The 18,892-nt window shown below is 34.4% G+C and overlaps 1 protein-coding gene across 12 annotated transcripts in view; it reads left to right on the top strand.

Moving 5' to 3' along the window:
- The window catches only part of DMD (dystrophin), a 745,980-nt gene that overhangs the window by 553,939 nt on the left and 173,149 nt on the right, over positions 1-18,892 (top strand). For all 12 annotated transcript variants that reach the window (XM_061349397.1, XM_061349396.1, XM_061349395.1 and 9 more), the window contains 3 exons: positions 2,222-2,378; positions 10,232-10,352; positions 11,011-11,279. In XM_061349397.1, coding sequence (XP_061205381.1) covers positions 2,222-2,378; positions 10,232-10,352; positions 11,011-11,279 — 547 coding nt within the window. The remainder of the gene's footprint in view (positions 1-2,221; positions 2,379-10,231; positions 10,353-11,010; positions 11,280-18,892) is intronic.

Here is an 18,892-nt window from a genome sequence, read left to right as displayed (position 1 = left end):
ACAAATTTCTTTATGTAGCTTACTTTCTAGACTGCTGAAACAGAAGACCCATGCCATTGCTCAAATTAGGTGGGCATTTTTTTCCAAGTCTGGTAAATATCAAGAGAAGCCAAGTTCTTTTCCATTATTACATCTCCTCTGTTTGGATAACTTAGCATAGTTTAGCCTAATAAAAATTTTTTCTTATAAATAACTCATTTAAAAGAAAAAAATTCTATTATCTGCTTTGTCTGCACATGCTTGAACACAGTTATGAATATATGAGTGTATGCACTCATATGAGTTTAGAGTGTATGCATAGAATGTATACTAGCATGCACATACGTAAACATGTATTCCCAAAGCTGAAGGAAGGGCAGAACAAGATGGGTTCCGGGAAAACACCCACCAAACTGGTAATCATCAAAGCACAGTAGCAGTAACAAAACCACTTTGGGTCACTTTTTGCACTTTCACCATGTAAAGCCATACCTGGGGAAGCAGGCAAGAAGTGAAGACTCTAGTGTTTCCAATTGCTGCCCTTCTCTGGAGAAGGTAGAAGCTTGCTTTTACTGAATAAACACGAGAGACAGGAATTAACCTGCCTCAGAATCTTGGCTCCTTGACTGCGTCCACTCCAAAAACCCTGTGGTCCTTGCTGTGGTTGTCACCTCCTGCAATTCTCCATGCCACATCTCTACCTCTCTTCCCCCCTTGCTGCTTTCAGAGGCATCTTGAAGCTTCCCCAGCCTTCATTGCCTGCAGGGCTGGCCTCCCCAAGCAGTGTGTGACGTGAGGCAGTTTTGCCCCAGCTCACAGCTACCCTGTGAGAACAGAGATCAAAAGACAGCATGGTCTATGTGTGTCCCTCCCACATAGCCTTTAAGTTTAAAAAAGACGAAAATTTTCCATGAGCTCACATACCAGAGCAGCTGAGCTTTCTGTCAGCCTACAGCTGATCTGTCCCTTTCCTTTCTCTTTCCTTGCCACTCCAATTTCCTGGTATAAGAGGTTAAAAAAAAGACAGTTGACTTCACCCTCAACTATTCCTCATTTCCATATCTAAACCAAGTAATAAAGTTTGCAAAACATTGAGTCCATATTTATCGTATTTCTTTATAGACCACTCTATATGAGATATAGGAGGACAGTTTTCACTGCCAGAAAATACGTGATTTTGTGTGCAATCACTGAAGAAGAAGATAAAAGTTAGCAAACAGACGGAAGTTAAACAGAAAATACACAAAATAAAAGAAAATCTGTCTTTTGTAAATTTTATCACTTTACTGTTACACAGTACAGCTTCTTGATTCAAATACAGTTTGAATTGCTGCATTACTGGAAGTGAATTAGGAATTTCTTCAAAAACAGCAATTAAAAATTAGCTTATTCATAAGTCTAGAAAGACGAAATTTTAGTGTGCTTTACCTATGGTATAAACAAAGTTGAAGATTTGACCAGTTCCATGATGTTTCGGTTGCATATTTTCTCTCCACAGAAAGCAGTTGCTTAAAATTAGTAGCTCAGTACTTGATCCGAGTATTAAAAAGACACATTTACACATACACAGAGGAAATATTTTGAAGATGTCCTTATGGTGGAGACCTTGTTTGCATGAAGTAGTATTCTGTCTTTTAATTTTTCCAATGATTCAATTAGTTTTATTCACACCTCTGTTCAAATGGCACAGACATTTTGGTAGTGTAAAGGGTTTCTATTGGCTTTAACAGTTTCCTCATGATTTTTTCAGGAAAGGATGGGATTGGGTTTTTTACCTAGAATGTGGGCATTAATCTTGTGTGTGTGTGTTTGAATGGCTGGTGTGGTGGTTTAGAAAAATGCTTGCTCTTCTCCGAGTTGAAATGTTAGTCAGTTAATCTCCTAGTAATCCTAAGTGATGATTAAGTTACTTCCGTGCTCGTCCTGGATAATATTTGTGCACCTTTAGTGAGACTGACAGTTCAGCACTGCTGAAAAGGAAAACTAAATTTAAAAGAAAACCAAACAAACAAACAACAAACAAACAAGAAACAGAGACATGGGAAAAGAGCATATATTTCAGGCCAGGACTGGAACCAAATTTAAATCGGCATTGCCAGAAACTAATGCAAATCTACAGAAGCTATTTAAAAATCATTAAGTTAATGAAACACTAAGATCTTTCTCAGTAAATAAGCTTGTACTATTAGGTTTTTATTATCACTGTATTTGAATATATCTTATATTAAATACATGCTTTCAGATCCCATTTGGAAGCCAGTACAGACCAGTGGAAGCGTTTACATCTCTCTCTTCAGGAACTTTTGGCATGGCTGCAATTGAAGGAGGATGAATTAAAACAGCAAGCACCCATTGGTGGAGATCTTCCCACTGTGCAGAAACAGAATGATATTCACAGGGTATGATTTTTTTAAACAATCTCTCAGTCACTGCTTTTTGTTTTGCAGGTTAGTGTTGCATGAAACTGTCCTTATTGGGAAAAGCAAGATACACTTCAAAATATATTTTAGAAGCAATTAAAACTGAACTTGCTTGAAAGTAGTAGCTATGATTTTCAAACACAGTTTAGAAAATCAGCCTTTTGGAGAAGGGAGTGATTACTACCAGCTGTTTCATAGACCTATCACAAAACAGCTAGTTTTCATGGCCAGCACAAATAATAACAATATTATTTGAGGGTTAAATAATTAGTTCTGATAATTTTTCTAGATAGGCGTTTAAACTTAATGTTTAATTTTGTTTTGAATTAGTTTTGAAACCCTATTTTTATACTGGTTTGGGAACTTCTGTGAAAAGAATAGTTGATACCAGCTCTAATGCACAACTGTGTGCACCCTGAACCAACTGTGATTATTGACTGTAATTGTCTATGGATCAAACTAGTTTCATCAGGAAATTCTTATGGAAAAGCAATAGCAGAGCATTGTATGGGGACTGTTCTGGACTAAGCTATGTAGTAAAAAGCAACCTAAATCCAACACTTATATGGGAAGTTGTGGTATTTTTTTAAAGCCCCCAAATGAAAAAAACCCAAAATAACACAAGACTGCTGAAAAATTCTTCATACAAAGATTCACACAGGTTTTTTTGTAGCAAAGTTATACTGTGTGTTTCATGTGTTCAGTCAAGTTCACATCTGTCTGATGTGAATTTATTGTCTGCTTTCAGGCAAATAGCTTTTAACTTTCTATGCCATTTCAGTGTATTCATGTCTGAATATGAAATCACAGTTCTAGTACCTCAGTGGCTACTTTTTAGTGGTGCCATAAGGAAACCCATTAGGGATCTGGTGTCCTGCAAAAATAAAGGTGAAAAATTGCTCAATGAAACAGTAAATGGGGAAACTGTTCTGTGAAGGAACGGGGAACCATGTGAAAGGTAGTTGGGAAAGCACACCCAGCTTCAGCAAGTAGCAGACCGATGGGAGTTGGTGGCAGTATGGTTTTTCGGGGGCCTCTCTTTTACCTAGTGCCTGAGAAAGCCAAAGAGAAATATGAACAAAAATCATTTTGCTGTCAGTGCACAATGCTTTTTTAAGTTAACAGATTAGATATAAGGAAGGAGTTCTTTACTGTGAGGGTGGTGAGGCACTGGAATGGATTGCCCAAGTAAACTGTTTATGCTCAATCCCTGGTGGTGTTCAAGGCTGAGTTGGACAGAGCCTTGGGTAACATGGTTTAGTGTGAGGTGTCCCTACCCATGGCAGAGAAGCTGAAGCTAATTGATCTTAAGGTCTTTTCCAACCCTAACTACTCTATGATTCTATAATATAATGTTTTGCTGCAAAGGACAGCTTGGTCACATTTCCTAGGTCTTCCTTTTGGGGAAGTGATGTGTTGGATGTGTCTTTCTCATAAAACTTTACTTGGGACTTCAGGCATTTATCACAGAAACAGTGAGACCAAGAAATCCATGACTTATGGAGCACCACCAACCCTTTTTACCTTTCCTTCCATGAAAGTTAAGATATATGAAATGCCGAAGGTCTCTGTTCTAGCCAGGTGTCTTTAGCAACTTCTATAAAGGAGTTTTAAGCCCATCAGGGTGAAAGAAACAATATAGATGCTGCTTTAAAACGGCATGACGTTAACTCAAACCCCTTATCCAAAAACAATTCTTGACCCAAAGCAAGACTTGTAGAAAGATTTACAACAAAACTTTTGTCATCTGAACAATATTTGAGTGTCTGAAAACATTATCTTTCCTCTTAGATCAAAGAAAGATTTTTTTAAATCTATATTGTTTCTCATAAAATGTTAAAATTTTATATTGTTCTATAAGCTATTTGAAAGTTTCCCAGAATTCATCATAAAGATGTCAAGCCTTCAGTAATGGACTAAGTGATCTCTCTGTCACTCACCAGTCAATGGAATTGCTTAAAACTTTTAGGGATGAGAAATGTTGCATAAAAGGTACCATGAATATATGCAAAGTGACTTTAAAAAATAGATCTTCTTCTAACTTCTTTTTGATCATCTTCTCTGCCACATGCTGATACATACAGACACAAATCTATAGTCTTGTCAAAGCTAGAACATTTTAGTTCCTTTTAGGAATATAGCTTCTTTTCTTTTCCTGTTCTGTAGCACTGCACTAGTTTAATGTAAGGCCTTTCTAGCTGTAGCTATTCTGATTCCCTGTGAAAAAAGAACAAAACATAATCCATAAAATTAGGTTACCCTGTCTGCTCTTCTAATATCTCTTGCACAGAAAGAAGGAAAAACAGCCAGTGCAAAACTCTGTCGACTTCAGGTTGTCTTTGTGAAAAACTGTGTTTGCAACTTGGAGGTTTTAAACTGGTTTTGGGGTGGGTTTTTTGTCCCTGGACACTGTGGACTTTCTCTTAAAGTTTCATTATAAAAACAGACATAAAAAGGTTGTATCTGAATGAGCAGCTTAGGTTATTTCTGAACATAAAAGAAAATGCTTCTAAAAAGGCTTGTACCACAAGTGCTGTACTACCTACCTTAAAACTAGAGTACAGCACTGAAAATCTGGGCTTTTCCAAGAATTTTGGATCCCTGCTTAAGAACAGAATTAGCTCTCAGTGTTGGATGTGTAAATGAAGGGTAGTTGAATTTTGTTCTTGAGAAAAAGAATCACCTGACTGTTCATTTTATTCTCCTGAATGTCTGTTCTGAAAATCAGTCTTCAGTAAACAATTTAAGTCTCTACCTGATCTGACCAATCTTTTAAAAACCCCAAACTTCCAGCTTTGGTCTTATATATCATTACAACACCTTTCCTTCTGTGAAGAATTGTTTTTGCCAGGTAGAGTCGGAAGAGAACCTGAGTAAATTCTACATTAGAGAAAAGAAAAAGCCTCAGCAGGGGAACACTGTTTATATGCGTTTTAACAGACTGCTCTTGAGAAATGGCATGATGAATGCAAATCTGATTTTATGCCTGAATCCTTTTTCTAAAGTGGTGTTACAAGCTGATTTTATTATATTTTTCCCCTTAAAAATGTAATTTAAAGAAAAAAAACAAACGTTTAACCTCTCTATAATTTACAAGGCCAACTGGATTGCCTCAGACTTTCATTTCAGAGATGAAAAGAAGTTGGTTCTTATCATTGGAATATTTCTATTTGCTAAGATTAGCTTTAAAAAATTTAAGAGTAAGATTTAGATGAAGATTTTAAATGCTTGAATCTATGCCAGAGGAGAGCTCGGACTCAACTGAGAAAAGAGATATCAGTGCAGTCAAAATCATTGTTACGTTACAAATGTGAGGTGATTTTTAGACAAGGCAATTTGGAATTTATCTTAAATACACCCACATAACTGCTTTTTGTTTGAACTTATATGTAGTGTGGGTCATTTTGTCAATTTTTGGCATCTGAAGAACTTGTGTCTATGCCAAAGTCTTAGAATGTATTTGTATGTGTAGGGTGTAAGTCAATGATAAAAATGCTGCTGTTCATTGAAACATTATTTAATTATCTTGCAGTTTTTGTTGCTTTACTAATCATAATAATAATGTTTTGTTGAAAACATATTAATAACTGTGTACATTTTACAGTTAATCTAAGTAACTTAGGCATCACACAGATAGCCTGCTTTTACTTTCATACTTTGAAGAGCCACCATGTTGTCTGTGTATGATTGTATTAACAGCATAAACAGCATTTATGATTATAGATTCATAAATGAATGAATATAGATTCATAAATATATAATTCCCTGGAAACCCTTTCACATCTATAACAACAGTGCCTGAACAGTACAATTCCTGCTTCAACTTTTTCTGGTGGCACAATGGGATGTGAAACTGAAGTAAACCCCAGTTTTTAAAGAGCATTCTAGTTGTGAAACATCTTGAGTTAATTTAATTGCACTCTTTCTCTTTAAAATTCATTAAAAGCAAAAAATATCAGCTTTTCTAGTAACAGAGATTAATGTAAGCTTTACTAATGCACCTCTCATTGCATTTTCATCATTCAATTTAAACAATCTGTGTTTCTCCATCTAAAGAGATTTAGGGACACCCATGAGGAGGCAGTGGAGGTCTGAGATAAGCTAATCAATATATGCATTATTAAAATGGTGAGAAGAATGCCATTACTGCTGCAGTGTTGATGACAAATAGAGATGCTTAAATAAAGTAGTTTACGGGTTTTTTTTGTCAGGTCATACATTATGCACATTCGATTTCCTCTACAGTCACTACAAAGTGTGGAAGAGGTTAAGGAATTCAATGAAATTAGCCTGAAATAATTAGCTGTGAATTAGACATTTATTTAGGCTAATTCTGCTTTCAGTGATATTCTGCTTAATATAAAAATATATTTTTCAGGGCTCCAGATAGATTTATTCTTTTTTAATTTATTTTCCCCAAACTATTTATGATTTTTGTTAGTAGTGTGTACATATTTCACAACAAAACTTTAATCAGAAAAGCTGGCTTCATACAGTAAGAACCTTTTTGGAGTGGGATAGTATGAAATGAGCATTCATTACTTTTAATGCTGTTCTGTGGTACTGCTGTAGCCTCATGTTTTTTTAATTTCCTCCTTTTTAAATTTCTTATACTGAAACGTATTTTAACTTAGTAGAAGTCTGCAGATCAAAACTGGAGAAGGCATTGAGAACTGTAAACAGGTCTCAAAACCATACCGTGCACTATTTTAAATCTCAGGATTTACAGACTATAATCACATAAGCCAGCTCCAGAATGGAAAAGCTGGAAAACATTTAACACAGTAGCTCACTGTTATCCTTTAATAAGTGAGAAGGAGATCCTCTGCTTGTGACTAAATGCAAAATACACAAAGTCAGAAAGTTCCCATTCGTGTTTCTCTGTTGTTTTGAGAAGATAGATACAATGATTCCTGCTCACACACCTTGTGGAATGCAGTATGCTTATCTGATTATGTTATCCTTGTTCTGCTGCACAAGAGAGGAATGTGTCTTTAAACCTGTATTTAAACCTCTTTTGGTATCATAATGCCTCTATGTATGTTTGGTTGGTATGGTTTTATGCAGAGACAGTAGAAGCTGAAAGAAGATATTTGTGTTCTTCTCATTGTTGCTACATGTACAATAGATAGGGTTGATCTGAGTACAGCAGCAGCACTCCATACAGCAGTACTACTTATTCCTAAATACATAGCTCAAAGGCATTTCTGGCTTTTAAATATTCTGTAAAATGGTGTAGCTCTGTGTTCCTCTGGAATATCTGCGACTCCTTCCTGCTCTTGGTATGTATAAAGAGAACAGACCCTTGTGCATATGCCTTCTGTTGATCCATTTGGGACATAAACATTTCTGAGAAATAGTTTGTCTTTGGCAACATTGATGAAGCATATTATTTCTTTAAGCTGTTATAAAATTATAATGTTTAAAAACAAATATGACTTTTAACACTATCAGATGACAGCAAAGCACACAGTCCATGGGGAGCACTTTAAGTTACGCTGCCTGCTGGCTTACTTGAGCTGAAGACCTGCCACACTCGTGTAGTGGGACAGAATGATGTAATGTGAGGTGAGCATCAAGGTTAATTAAAGGAACAGATATTTTCCTCTTCTGGAGGTATGAAAAAGCTTATTGTATTTCCTCTTTCCATTGCACTAAATGCAAGAGTCAAGTATGAATTATAAAATTATCCAATTTAAAATTGTCTAAGTGTTTTAACCCTGGGATAACCCCACTCAGTTTTTATGCAGAGCAGTGTCCAATAGTAGTTTACTTGTTAGGATACAGTACTCTGCTTCTGATAATCAGTGTTGGTTCCTAAGGGTCAACATGATTGCATAAAATATTTATCACAGATCTTAATCAAACAGTAGATTTTGTTATGATACGAGATACACTCTGTGAAGGGATCCCAGCCCCACTGATGTCTATGATGATACAAAATGAGCATTTTTTACTTTGTTGCTTCCTTGAAGAAAGCAAAAGGCTAAAGGGTTTTCCCAACTCACAATCACAAATGTTATGGTCAGTTCTTGGCCTCTTAATAGCAAGATTTTTAAATATTTGTAGTAGAATAACAGTCATTCCCTTACGTTTACTTCCCTGAAATGTATTAAGAATTTTTTACCTGTGAGTGCTCATGTCATAAACTGCAGGTATGATTCTAATTAATAGTTCCGTTAGGTATTTCCTGTACAAAGCATTTCAAATCAAATATAATTCAAAGTGTAATGAACTTTTAATATTGGATTTATAATCTTTCATTAGTTTACATAGAAACCCAAACTTTGTTTAATAGTTAATTTAATTTAATTGGTGAATTTATTATGTTAGAAGTCTATGTAATGCCTGTGCTTTATAAAGAATTTTCTAATCCCTGGAGTAAAATATCTCTTTCACTCATGGCATATGGCTCTTTTTTTTTCAGTGTTGTGTTTTGTGTTACACTGTGCTATAATTATCTACATATTTACCTCTGTGTTACTTAAAAACACTATGCATTCAATATTGTTTTATAAATAGAGAAGGTGTAAAACACCCAGTGCAACATGCAACCAACCCACAGGCCAGGTTTCATCTGCATTTCTGTGTGGTGAACATTTGGATTCAGATTAAAGGAATCTTAAATTCTCCCTAAGAAAAAAACCCAACACAAAACAAAACAAATAAAAACCAAAGCCAACAAACAATCAAATCCCAAACAAAACCAACCAACCAAAGAACCCCAAAACCATAACCACGGAGATATGTGTACTTTCAGTAGACTGATAAAACTTTAAATACCAACCTTGAGAATCTTCCTCACAGTCATTTTAAAAGCAGGGAACATAAAGAGAGGTAGTAAATGGAGCTGTTGCTGGATGAAGGAAAATGTGAACAGGAAAGAGGAGGAAAAGGCAAGAAAGGAGACAGGTGCCAAAAAGCATTACAGGAAAGGAAGAGGTAAAAGGGAGAAATACAGTTGGTCTAAAAGGAGCAGAATATGTCACCAAGCAATGTTAAAGATATAGGAATTGATAATAAGTACTGATTAAAGTAACTAGGAATTATCTGTACTGATTAAATTAACTAGGAATTATCTATTTCATGAGAACTAATTTCTGCTCTTTAATTTTTATTCATGCATGCCTTCATCTATGCTAGATTGTATTTCTGAACTTTCACCTGGCCTTGATTCTGCATGTCAAACATCTCAGCTCATGTAATTTTGGAGGACATGTATCTACACTAACACTAGAAAAGAGTGCTACAAATTATTATATTGTAATGTAGTGGGGTTTGGGGTTGTTTTTTTTTTTGGGTTTTTTTTTTTTTTGTTGTTGTTGTTGTTACTGATTGTTACAGGTTAACATGTCAATATCCTTTGATTCTTTTTTTTTTTAAATATGATTAAACAGTTGCCAGTAGTAGTACCAAAGTGGTAGGTAGCCATGAAACACATTGCATTTACCTTCATAATGTGGTAAATCTTGCTTTCAAGGACTCTTAGCTATGCTGGTGTGGTCCAATACATAGCCAGCAAAAGCTTCGCACCATGGAGCTTAGTTTTGGAGTTGACTCCGACAAATCAACAAAAGGGATCCCTCTTACAGTGAAAATTTGATCAGCAGCCTTGAGTACTTTGCAGTATACTGGCAGCAGATTTGCTCGTTTGAATATAATGTGATTTTAGGTTAAGCAAAAGCTGATTCTCTCTTTTACATTTTTTTGGTAGGTACTTGTAATATACATGGAAGTTGTTGGAAATTTTGTTCTAAAATTTATGAAAAAAAGGGCTAGCACTTGGTATTTCATTATATATCCACTTACAATACTTTTGTTTCATCTCTCAGACTTTCAAGAGGGAGCTGAAAACAAAAGAACCTGTTATCAGGAGTGCGCTTGAGACTGTGCGAATCCTCTTAGCAGAGCAGCCTGTGGAGGGACTGGAGAAGCTCTACCCAGAACCAAGAGGTAATTGAAGAAAGAGGGTAATGACACATTGCTGGAAAGATCAGTGGTGGTCAGCTTTGATTAAATAAATTCTGCCAGCCACTGTGAAAGCATTCCATTTACACTCCAAGCTGAATGTCAGTATTCAGAGACTAAGCAAAAAATATAGCTGAAAGAAACCCTTAGCAATCCTTCTGAGCCCTGTGGCACTAAACAGACATGCATATTTATAAGCAGATTTTGAAACTGACTTTAAACCTTCATGACCTGTCTATAACTGTAGACCCATTTGAGGTCTGAAAGCTGCAATTCAACTTAAAATTCAACTTGTAGTCTCAATACTATAGATACTTCCAAATTCACTCAATTGCAGCAAAAGATTCACAGTGATTATGTATGCGCAGAACTGTTTTTCAGGACACAGTTGATAAACTTTTAGCTATACTTTGCATATTTAAAAATGCCTTTATACAGTTAAATGTATATTTTGGTGATCTGTATGGTGTCAAGATTTAAATTTGTTAAGAGACTTTCAAACAAGAACAGATAAACAAAATAAATTTCACAGGAGTCTTTGGTTATGAACAGTTTCTTGCTGAGCTTTGAACTTACCCAGATGGCAATTATTTTTCATCTAAGACGGAATATGTCTTAAAAGCCTCTTAATTTTTACATATAGAGCTGCCACCTGAGGAAAAGGCCCATAATGTCACAAAACTTCTCCAAAGGCAAGCAGATGAGGTCAGAACTGAGTGGGATAAGCTGAATCTACAGTCTGCTGATTGGCAGAAGAAGATAGATGATGCTCTTGAAAGACTGCAGGGCCTTCAAGAGGCGATGGATGAAGTGGACCTAAAACTACGCCAAGCTGAAGTGTTCAAGGGATCCTGGCAGCCAGTAGGGGATCTGCTAATTGACTCTCTGCAGGATCACTTAGAAAAAGTCAAGGTATGTGTCAGTATATCAGTATTTCTGAGGATGAAGTAATTGATTCTTTGTATGAATCCCCAAATCAGGAATTATCTTTGAAAATGAAAAATTGATAGCTTTATATCATAGTGATTTCTATTTCTTTTTAAAAGTACGTAAAACCCATTTTATAATTTCTGCAATTAAAATGGAATCAAATTACCATTGAGAATGTACAATGCTTACATTGGTAAAAAGCACTACAGGAATGTGTAAATATCCTCAGTGTGCTCACTGTTAGCTCAGAAGATGCAGTTAGCAGTAAAGAAACCCAAAGAGAACAGATAGGAGAGTACACAATAAAAGTATAGAAAATCGATTCTGCTCTTTATATTTATTATAATTTGTGAGTGTGATGAACCAATAATTGTGTCTATACATTTTAGAGTAGAATTGAAATAATTTAAAATCTGTGGTTTTATTATTTCGTCACAGTGGTGGCATTTGCTATCTTATTTTATATCTAGGTCTCTTAACATAAGATATTAAAAAAAAGTCCTGGAAAAACTGACATTATTTTCTGTAACTTAGTGCTTATTTGCTTTTAAGGGTTGTTTCTTAAAATAATTGCTTATTGAGCAACTCATGAGGACTTGTCCTACTTCAGCATGACTGTCATGGCCAGGATTCCTTCAGCTAGAGCACAATAGAGACAGTTGCCATTTTGATAGGAACAAAGTGCCTCTGTTCCATTCACATAAATGAGAATCATCAGTCATTTTGAAAGAGACTTGAGCTGACTGTTATTTTCTCTAGTAGAACATTAAGATCTGAGAAAGAGGAAATATAATGATACAGCAAGATAAAATAATGGCAAGAAAAAAATACCTTTAAAAATCAAGTGTAGTTTACATGAACAAAAACAGTTCATAAGTTTTAGTCACACAGGAAGTTTAATTAGTGTCCTGTACAAATATTATACAAGAAAAATAAAGTACCTGGTAGCTGCTGAGCAGCTGCTTCATTTGTTTATCTTCATTTAAATTCATAACTTTATACATTCTCAGAAAGTACCTTCAATTATGGCCATGAGATTTTTTGTAATTCTGAAGAAGACATTCTGAACAGAAACACTGAGTCCCTGATATTAGTGGGAAACAAAGGAAGTTGCTTAATTGTAAAGCTGTGACCATAACTGGTGACTCCATAATTATCTTGCTGAATCCTGTTACATTTAAAGGTATACATATATATATATATATAAAATAAACCATCCTAGAGGACATAATGAAATGATAATAACAGCTGTGACAAAATCCAGAAGGTGCTATTAATGAATAGGTGTCTGTTTATTCCTTCTGAAGCCTTAATATTAGGGCTAGACAGAAACCAAGACTTCTGTTCCAAGTTTAAAATTAGATGCTACCACCTACCCCCCCAATTTTTATCTAATTTGTACCATAATTACTTAAAATATTTATTAATATAGTCTATCATAAAACCATACCATAAGATTATCAGCTAAATGGTAAATGAAAGAACTGTGCAGAGTATATTCGTATACTTATGAGCTATAACTTTTCATTTCCTATATGGCAATTATAATTGCTAGATGCATGCATATGGCAATATTGTGCTTTCATCACTTTCTAAGTGATCATAACTAGCTCAAGTAATATAAGAACACAATAGGCAAAAAACCGAAAAATATTAAAGGTGTCAGTAGTATAATAATTGTCCTAAAATGAACTGTCTAGAAGGTATGTACTGCTCTAACAAAATATAATTCCAACATAGATACTGAAGACAAATGCCTATACTAACTAGGCAATGTAAGCGTTTGTGAAATTAAAAACTACCCAGAAAGCTACAATTGTGTCTGCAATATGAAGGCCTATATAAAACTATGGGTTTGGGATTTGTAGGTTTTACCTCAGTTATTCATATTTATGGCAGTCATATTTTTTCCTAGAGTGAAATCTATTTTAGAAAGGTTGCAGATTAAGACCAATAATTTATATAACCCTGAAACAGAGCATATATATCCTCAAATGTTTTCAAGTTTGCATTTACTAGATGTGAGCTGGCTAGACTATAGAAACTTTGATCTTGATCCATATCTAGCTAAAGTATACAAATACTTAAAATATACTCACAGCTCTAGACTTAATTTCCAGCTTTAATTTTTCAGAATATAAAAAAAGAGGGTTTAATATCAATTTAATATCTGTGCCATGAGCAATAAGACATGTTTTAAGCCCATTTTTCCGTTGAACTTATTTCTTGGATGGTTCATTTCGGATTTACTCTCTGCCTTGATAAGTTTAGATGTAACAATTATTACTATCTCATTAATGATGATCAAATTTAATCAGTTTTTTTCCTCCTTATGTTCTTTTCTTTAAAAGAAACCTGAACAGTTGGGAAGTGTTTTGTGCTTCATTTCCTGTGGTATCAAAGGTGGTAGAGAAAGATTATACTTTGGCTACTTTTGTGCAAGAAATGAAGGCAAATCTTGGCCTTTCTATAAAATGTAGCCCACATTTATTTTCTTCATAAGACTTTAACAACTACATAAAATAAACTTTCATTAATAGTATTATATTCATAGTTACTTCTATACAAAATTGTTGCTTTGAAAGGGAATTATCACTAAAAGAATTACTAGTATTTTGCCTGAAAGGCTTAATAAGGTTAAGAAAGCTAATATGGGAACATTTATGAAAAAGAGTATGTAGAATTGACTCAAAGCATTAGCCAGGTAAGCGGCAGTGTCTACTTTCTATATGCTAAGAAAATGAAGAACATCAATCTGAGTTTAAAGTGGAGGTCCAATGATGGGAAGACTGAAGGGGCAAAAGAGATTGGTAAATGGACAAGTGGAGGGAGTGGGACGAAAACTCTAACCTGCTCAGCACTGAATTACTCCTCCTACATCCTAGTAACCTTTTCCATTCTAGAGGACCAGTCCTTAGCTCCAAAACTGCAGCAGTCTCCCAAAGTGATGTATGCATATGAGAATGGACAATGGGTTAAAAGCTGTTGTGTAATTTCTCATGTGCAATTTTAAAACTTACCTTGTAATGCTAAAGACAGGGAGAATCACTCAGTTCTGCAGATTTTAGATGTTTTTCATCTGTTATTTGGCCTGTATAAGGTGATTTAACACATGGTTGCTACTGTTATCTTATTGTTCTTAGTAATTGATTCACTTAAATGTTATATACTTTTCCTTTGCAAATGTTTCAATTAAAAGGTAAATTTGTTATGCTTCTACCATACCACTAGTGACATATGACTACTTCAGTTTTTTATCATACACTGCACTGTAAATAAACAGCAGAACCTCTAGAGTCCACGGAAGATATAAGTCCTTTCTGATATTTTTTTAACCACTATAAAAAAAAAATAATAAAAAATAAAAATAGCAGTTGTGTCTATGGGTTCCCTAGTTCAAAATAGAAGCCCATATGTCAAGAACACCTGCCAAATAAAAGCTGAACTGCACAGTCCTTTTTTCAGTTAATGCAATTCTGTTATAGAACGATTTGTTCTTCATTGTCATAGAGGGCACCTCAACTCTATGTGATGATTATTAACTGTAAGCAAGAGAGCAGAATTTAGTGGCTTGAGTCTTGTATTTCCTCTGAGCAGTTTTCATCAAAATCTTAACCTTGCTTCTTAAGAACTGGTTGTTGCTCTTGCAGATCACTTTTACAGTTATGAATAAAGCAGTGGGAAGAATATGACCTTTGGTTTATAGCTTATTGATTTTAATGTATTTAATGTAACAAGTGTATTCACAAAGGCTGTAAGTGTCCTTTTAAATTATTTTCACAGCCTATTTAGAATTTTAATACAATTTCTACTAATTATTTTCTACAAAACCGTGGAAAAAAAAGACAGTAATTCACAAGTACTGCATGAGTAACCCTTTTTCTCTGAGATGTCAGTCTGAATTATATGCTATGTATGTCAGACTTTTTTCTGCATTATTGACAGTTGTAGCCAATTGTATGTCACTGACAAATGTTCACTGGAAAGTGTCAAGCTGAAACTTCTATCTAATTTGCAAACTGAACACAGTTTGTAATTACGTGTAGATCAGAAATTAACTGATCTGCTCATCCTCTACTCCAAATTAGCTTTGTGCACTTAGTTCTTTTGTCCCTAGTCATCTCTTCTTTAAATGAGACAAAAAGTGAGACAACCCCTTATGATAATTAGCTAAATTTCAGTTGTGTTCATATGTTCATTTAGAAACAAAAGAAATAGACTTGGAAAGGTTAAAATACCATATTATTGCAAACACTTTAATACTAGATCAGCAACCTTTATTACTGGAGAATGAATGAACACATGCAGTTCATTTAATGAAAAAAAAAAAAGACCAAAAACCTGATGTATTCTTCTGTACTTCATTTTGGTACTGTTCAGCTACTGCTGTGCTGAAAAGATGTATTGGAGAAAAGTAGACTCTTACATTGCTGTTAGGAAGGAACTGTGCTGACAGCTTTCTACAAAGGAGATTCTGAGAGCAAAGCGATCTGTTGAATTTCTAATTTGTGATCCCATTCATAGAAAAAAAAATCTTCCAAAATTATTTTAAATACTTAGGAAACTGACTATTTCCTATTTCCTGAGGAAAGAATGATTTTTCTAAGTTCACGTACGGGAAAAATAATGAATGGTACCTAAATCCAAGACAATGCTCCACATTCATTCCCTCCTCACAATGGAGATATACGGTGGGCATGTAAGAGATCAGTTGTAAATAAATTCATAGAAACTATACAAGAAATAATTACCTGGAAGATCAATGTATTGCATAACCAGAACTTCCAATCAGCTAGATGCCAATAGCATTGCTATATCCATGTTGAAGCAAATAGGGGTCAGATTGTATTGTGACGCATATGCTCCTGTTACTTTTTTCCTAACATAAAATTAAGCTATGCATTAAATTAACCTGTCAGAACTCATGCAGTCCAGTCTGTAAAATAAAATTATGTTACACAGTGAATTTTGAGATTCTCCTTATTTACAATCTGTTTCTTAAAAAAAAAAAAAAAAAAAAGAGACAATAGGGGTCAGAATTAATATCAACAGCAAATCACTGCTATTTGGAAGTAAATTATCTTGCCTGGTATTCTGAACAAACTTATTTTTGTTCCACTACAAAATCCTACATTATCTTCTACATTATTTGAAGCCCCCTTTTTACCTAAAATTTGTACCATGTGTAATTACTTTTTTTTTTTTTCCATGAGCAACACTCACTGGTTTCTCTGCTGCCTACAGAAATTTGAAGAGAAAATTTCTATTTAGCAGTCTGTAGCAGGTAAAGCTACAGATGTGGCCCTAAAGTATTGTTTTCAGCAGTTTCAGTACTCAGACTTGGATGTATTTTGAGGGTTTAGAAGGATTACCATCCACAATACCTGTGCTTCCTATTATTTTAAATCTAAACCCACCAAAAGCATTCCATATACAGAATTTTAAGTGTGAACAAAGATTCGATTAAATATTTTTTAAATTATTTGTACAGTTAAAAGATGACAGCATCCATTGTTTGACAGCTGAATAGGAAACCACCTGCAGTGTAGGAGATGGAAGTATTAAGGTTTTCTTCAGACTACAACTGAAGTAATTACCATTGCAAATGCTTCGCAAGTTTACCATTTCATACGTATGTTATTCTGTGATAGTTATGCAATAATTATTTCTCCTTAGACTACTTCGAAATGCGCATATTTTTTAAATTTAATTTGAAGCCAGCTATCACCACCAAAGACTATAATCAGTCTGAATTGTCCGATTTTCTTTAATAAGTCATTTAATATGTTCTGTGCTAGACTCTGTGATTTTTAAAAACTAATTCACACATAATAGCCATTTCCTCCTAATTCATTTGCTAGCTTTCCAAAACCCAAAAAATCATCCCTGAGAAAATTAAAGATTACCTCTGTATGACTGTTTTATTGCTAACGTAAACTAAACCATCAGTAAAGTATATCAGAACATAATAAACTTTATTTTAAAATAAACCAAAATCTTATTTAAATTCTCTGGAACACTTTGACATCCTATAGATGCCCTTATTATAAATAATATGTTTTGTGAATTTAAAATTTTGTGTAGCTTTTTATGATGAAAGAAAGCAATATTTCAAGTTTATTGAAGTTGTTAATGGGTCAACTTTCAGGTTGTTGTAAAACATCAAAGACCAGTTGTGTAACCTGGTATATTGGTTTTACCTTTTTTATTTTTTTAATACTTTTTATGTATACTTTTTTTAGCTGTTTTTTATACCTGGTATATTATTTTTACCTTTACCATCTTTATACAGCAGAGAATTTAGTAGGGCTGTCTGGTTGTCACTCCTGGGGGCAAGTTTCATTTTCTAAGGTTTGGTTTAAATACAAAATTAAGTTAAAAACCATGGAGTGCTTCATCATGTAGTTGTACCAGCAGAAGCTATTTCTGCTATGCTTCTTAGCTTGCAGGAGATGAAAGCTACTCAGTTGTGTCCTGTGGTCTCTTAATCTCATTTTAACAGTGTATGAATCAATTTATTTTCTCACATGAAAAGAAATACACTCACAAGTGGTTATTTAATATGTAATAGTCATGTATTTGCAACTGATACAAATTTAATCTAAAAGTCTCATCTGTGTTACTTTGTTGCTATGTAATGAGTCACATAAGTTTTGAGAATTTGTTATAGCTATAACTATGTCAATAGCCCATATCTAAGTCCATTTTAAGCAAGCCATCATTCCTTATGCTGACTGCTTTTTTGCAACAAGCTATACACTTATGATATTTAGATGCTACTGCTTTCATTATTGTGAATGTTTTATGGAATGTAGATTACACAGGAGTTTTGTCTATGTTAAACTACCCATATTAAGGGAGAGTACAAAATCTTTTTTACATAGGAATAATAAGAAAATTATGAGCAGGCAGAGAGGTGAAATCTTAGTCTTTTAAAATTAGGACTGTCTTTTACCATGCTACTTATTGGAAAACAGTAGCATAACCAAAACATTACAGAAACATTAATGTTCCTCTGCTAACAAAGAACAAACAACAAATACGTATTATTTAATTAACTTTTTTTGAATCATAACAGCTGGTGTGAGAACCAGCCTCTTGCAGACCACTTTGCGAAAGAACCACCACTTGCGAAAGAGCTGCACCAGATTTCCCCAATTTGCACCAGATTTGTACTAACTGTTTTAACAGAATTGTTAATGTACAGGTTAACTATTTCGTCTTTGATTAAGGAACTTTGGGCTAAATAATACTGTTAACTTTTCCCTGACAGTAAATGCGGAAAAATGACAGAATCCTAAAGAAGGAAAAAAAAAAGGTGACAAGTAAAAAGTGGAAATCTTTTTCTCCTAGAACACATTTTGGTAGAACATGCTATTATTAGATCAACAGATTTCATTTAGAACCAAATTTTCACTTGTATGAACTCACCCTGCTGCTTTCAGTGGGAGTTCAAATGCACATTTGCAGACAGAATTTGACTTTTTAAGTATTGAATCTCTGATCTTGGTTTCCGATAGCCTGCTGAGGAGACTGACTAATACATGTGTAAAGACTTGTCTGTCATTTTGTGCCTCTGAAGTTCAGAATTGAGG

The sequence above is a fragment of the Neopsephotus bourkii genome, unplaced genomic scaffold (assembly GCF_033783945.1).
Source record: "Neopsephotus bourkii isolate Nb327-2 ecotype Australia unplaced genomic scaffold, CSIRO-AGI_Nbou_v1 NB_414, whole genome shotgun sequence".
Lineage (NCBI taxonomy): Eukaryota > Metazoa > Chordata > Aves > Psittaciformes > Psittacidae > Neopsephotus > Neopsephotus bourkii.
Note: the sequence above shows the minus strand (reverse complement) of the source record. Positions and strands in the feature narration are given on the sequence as shown.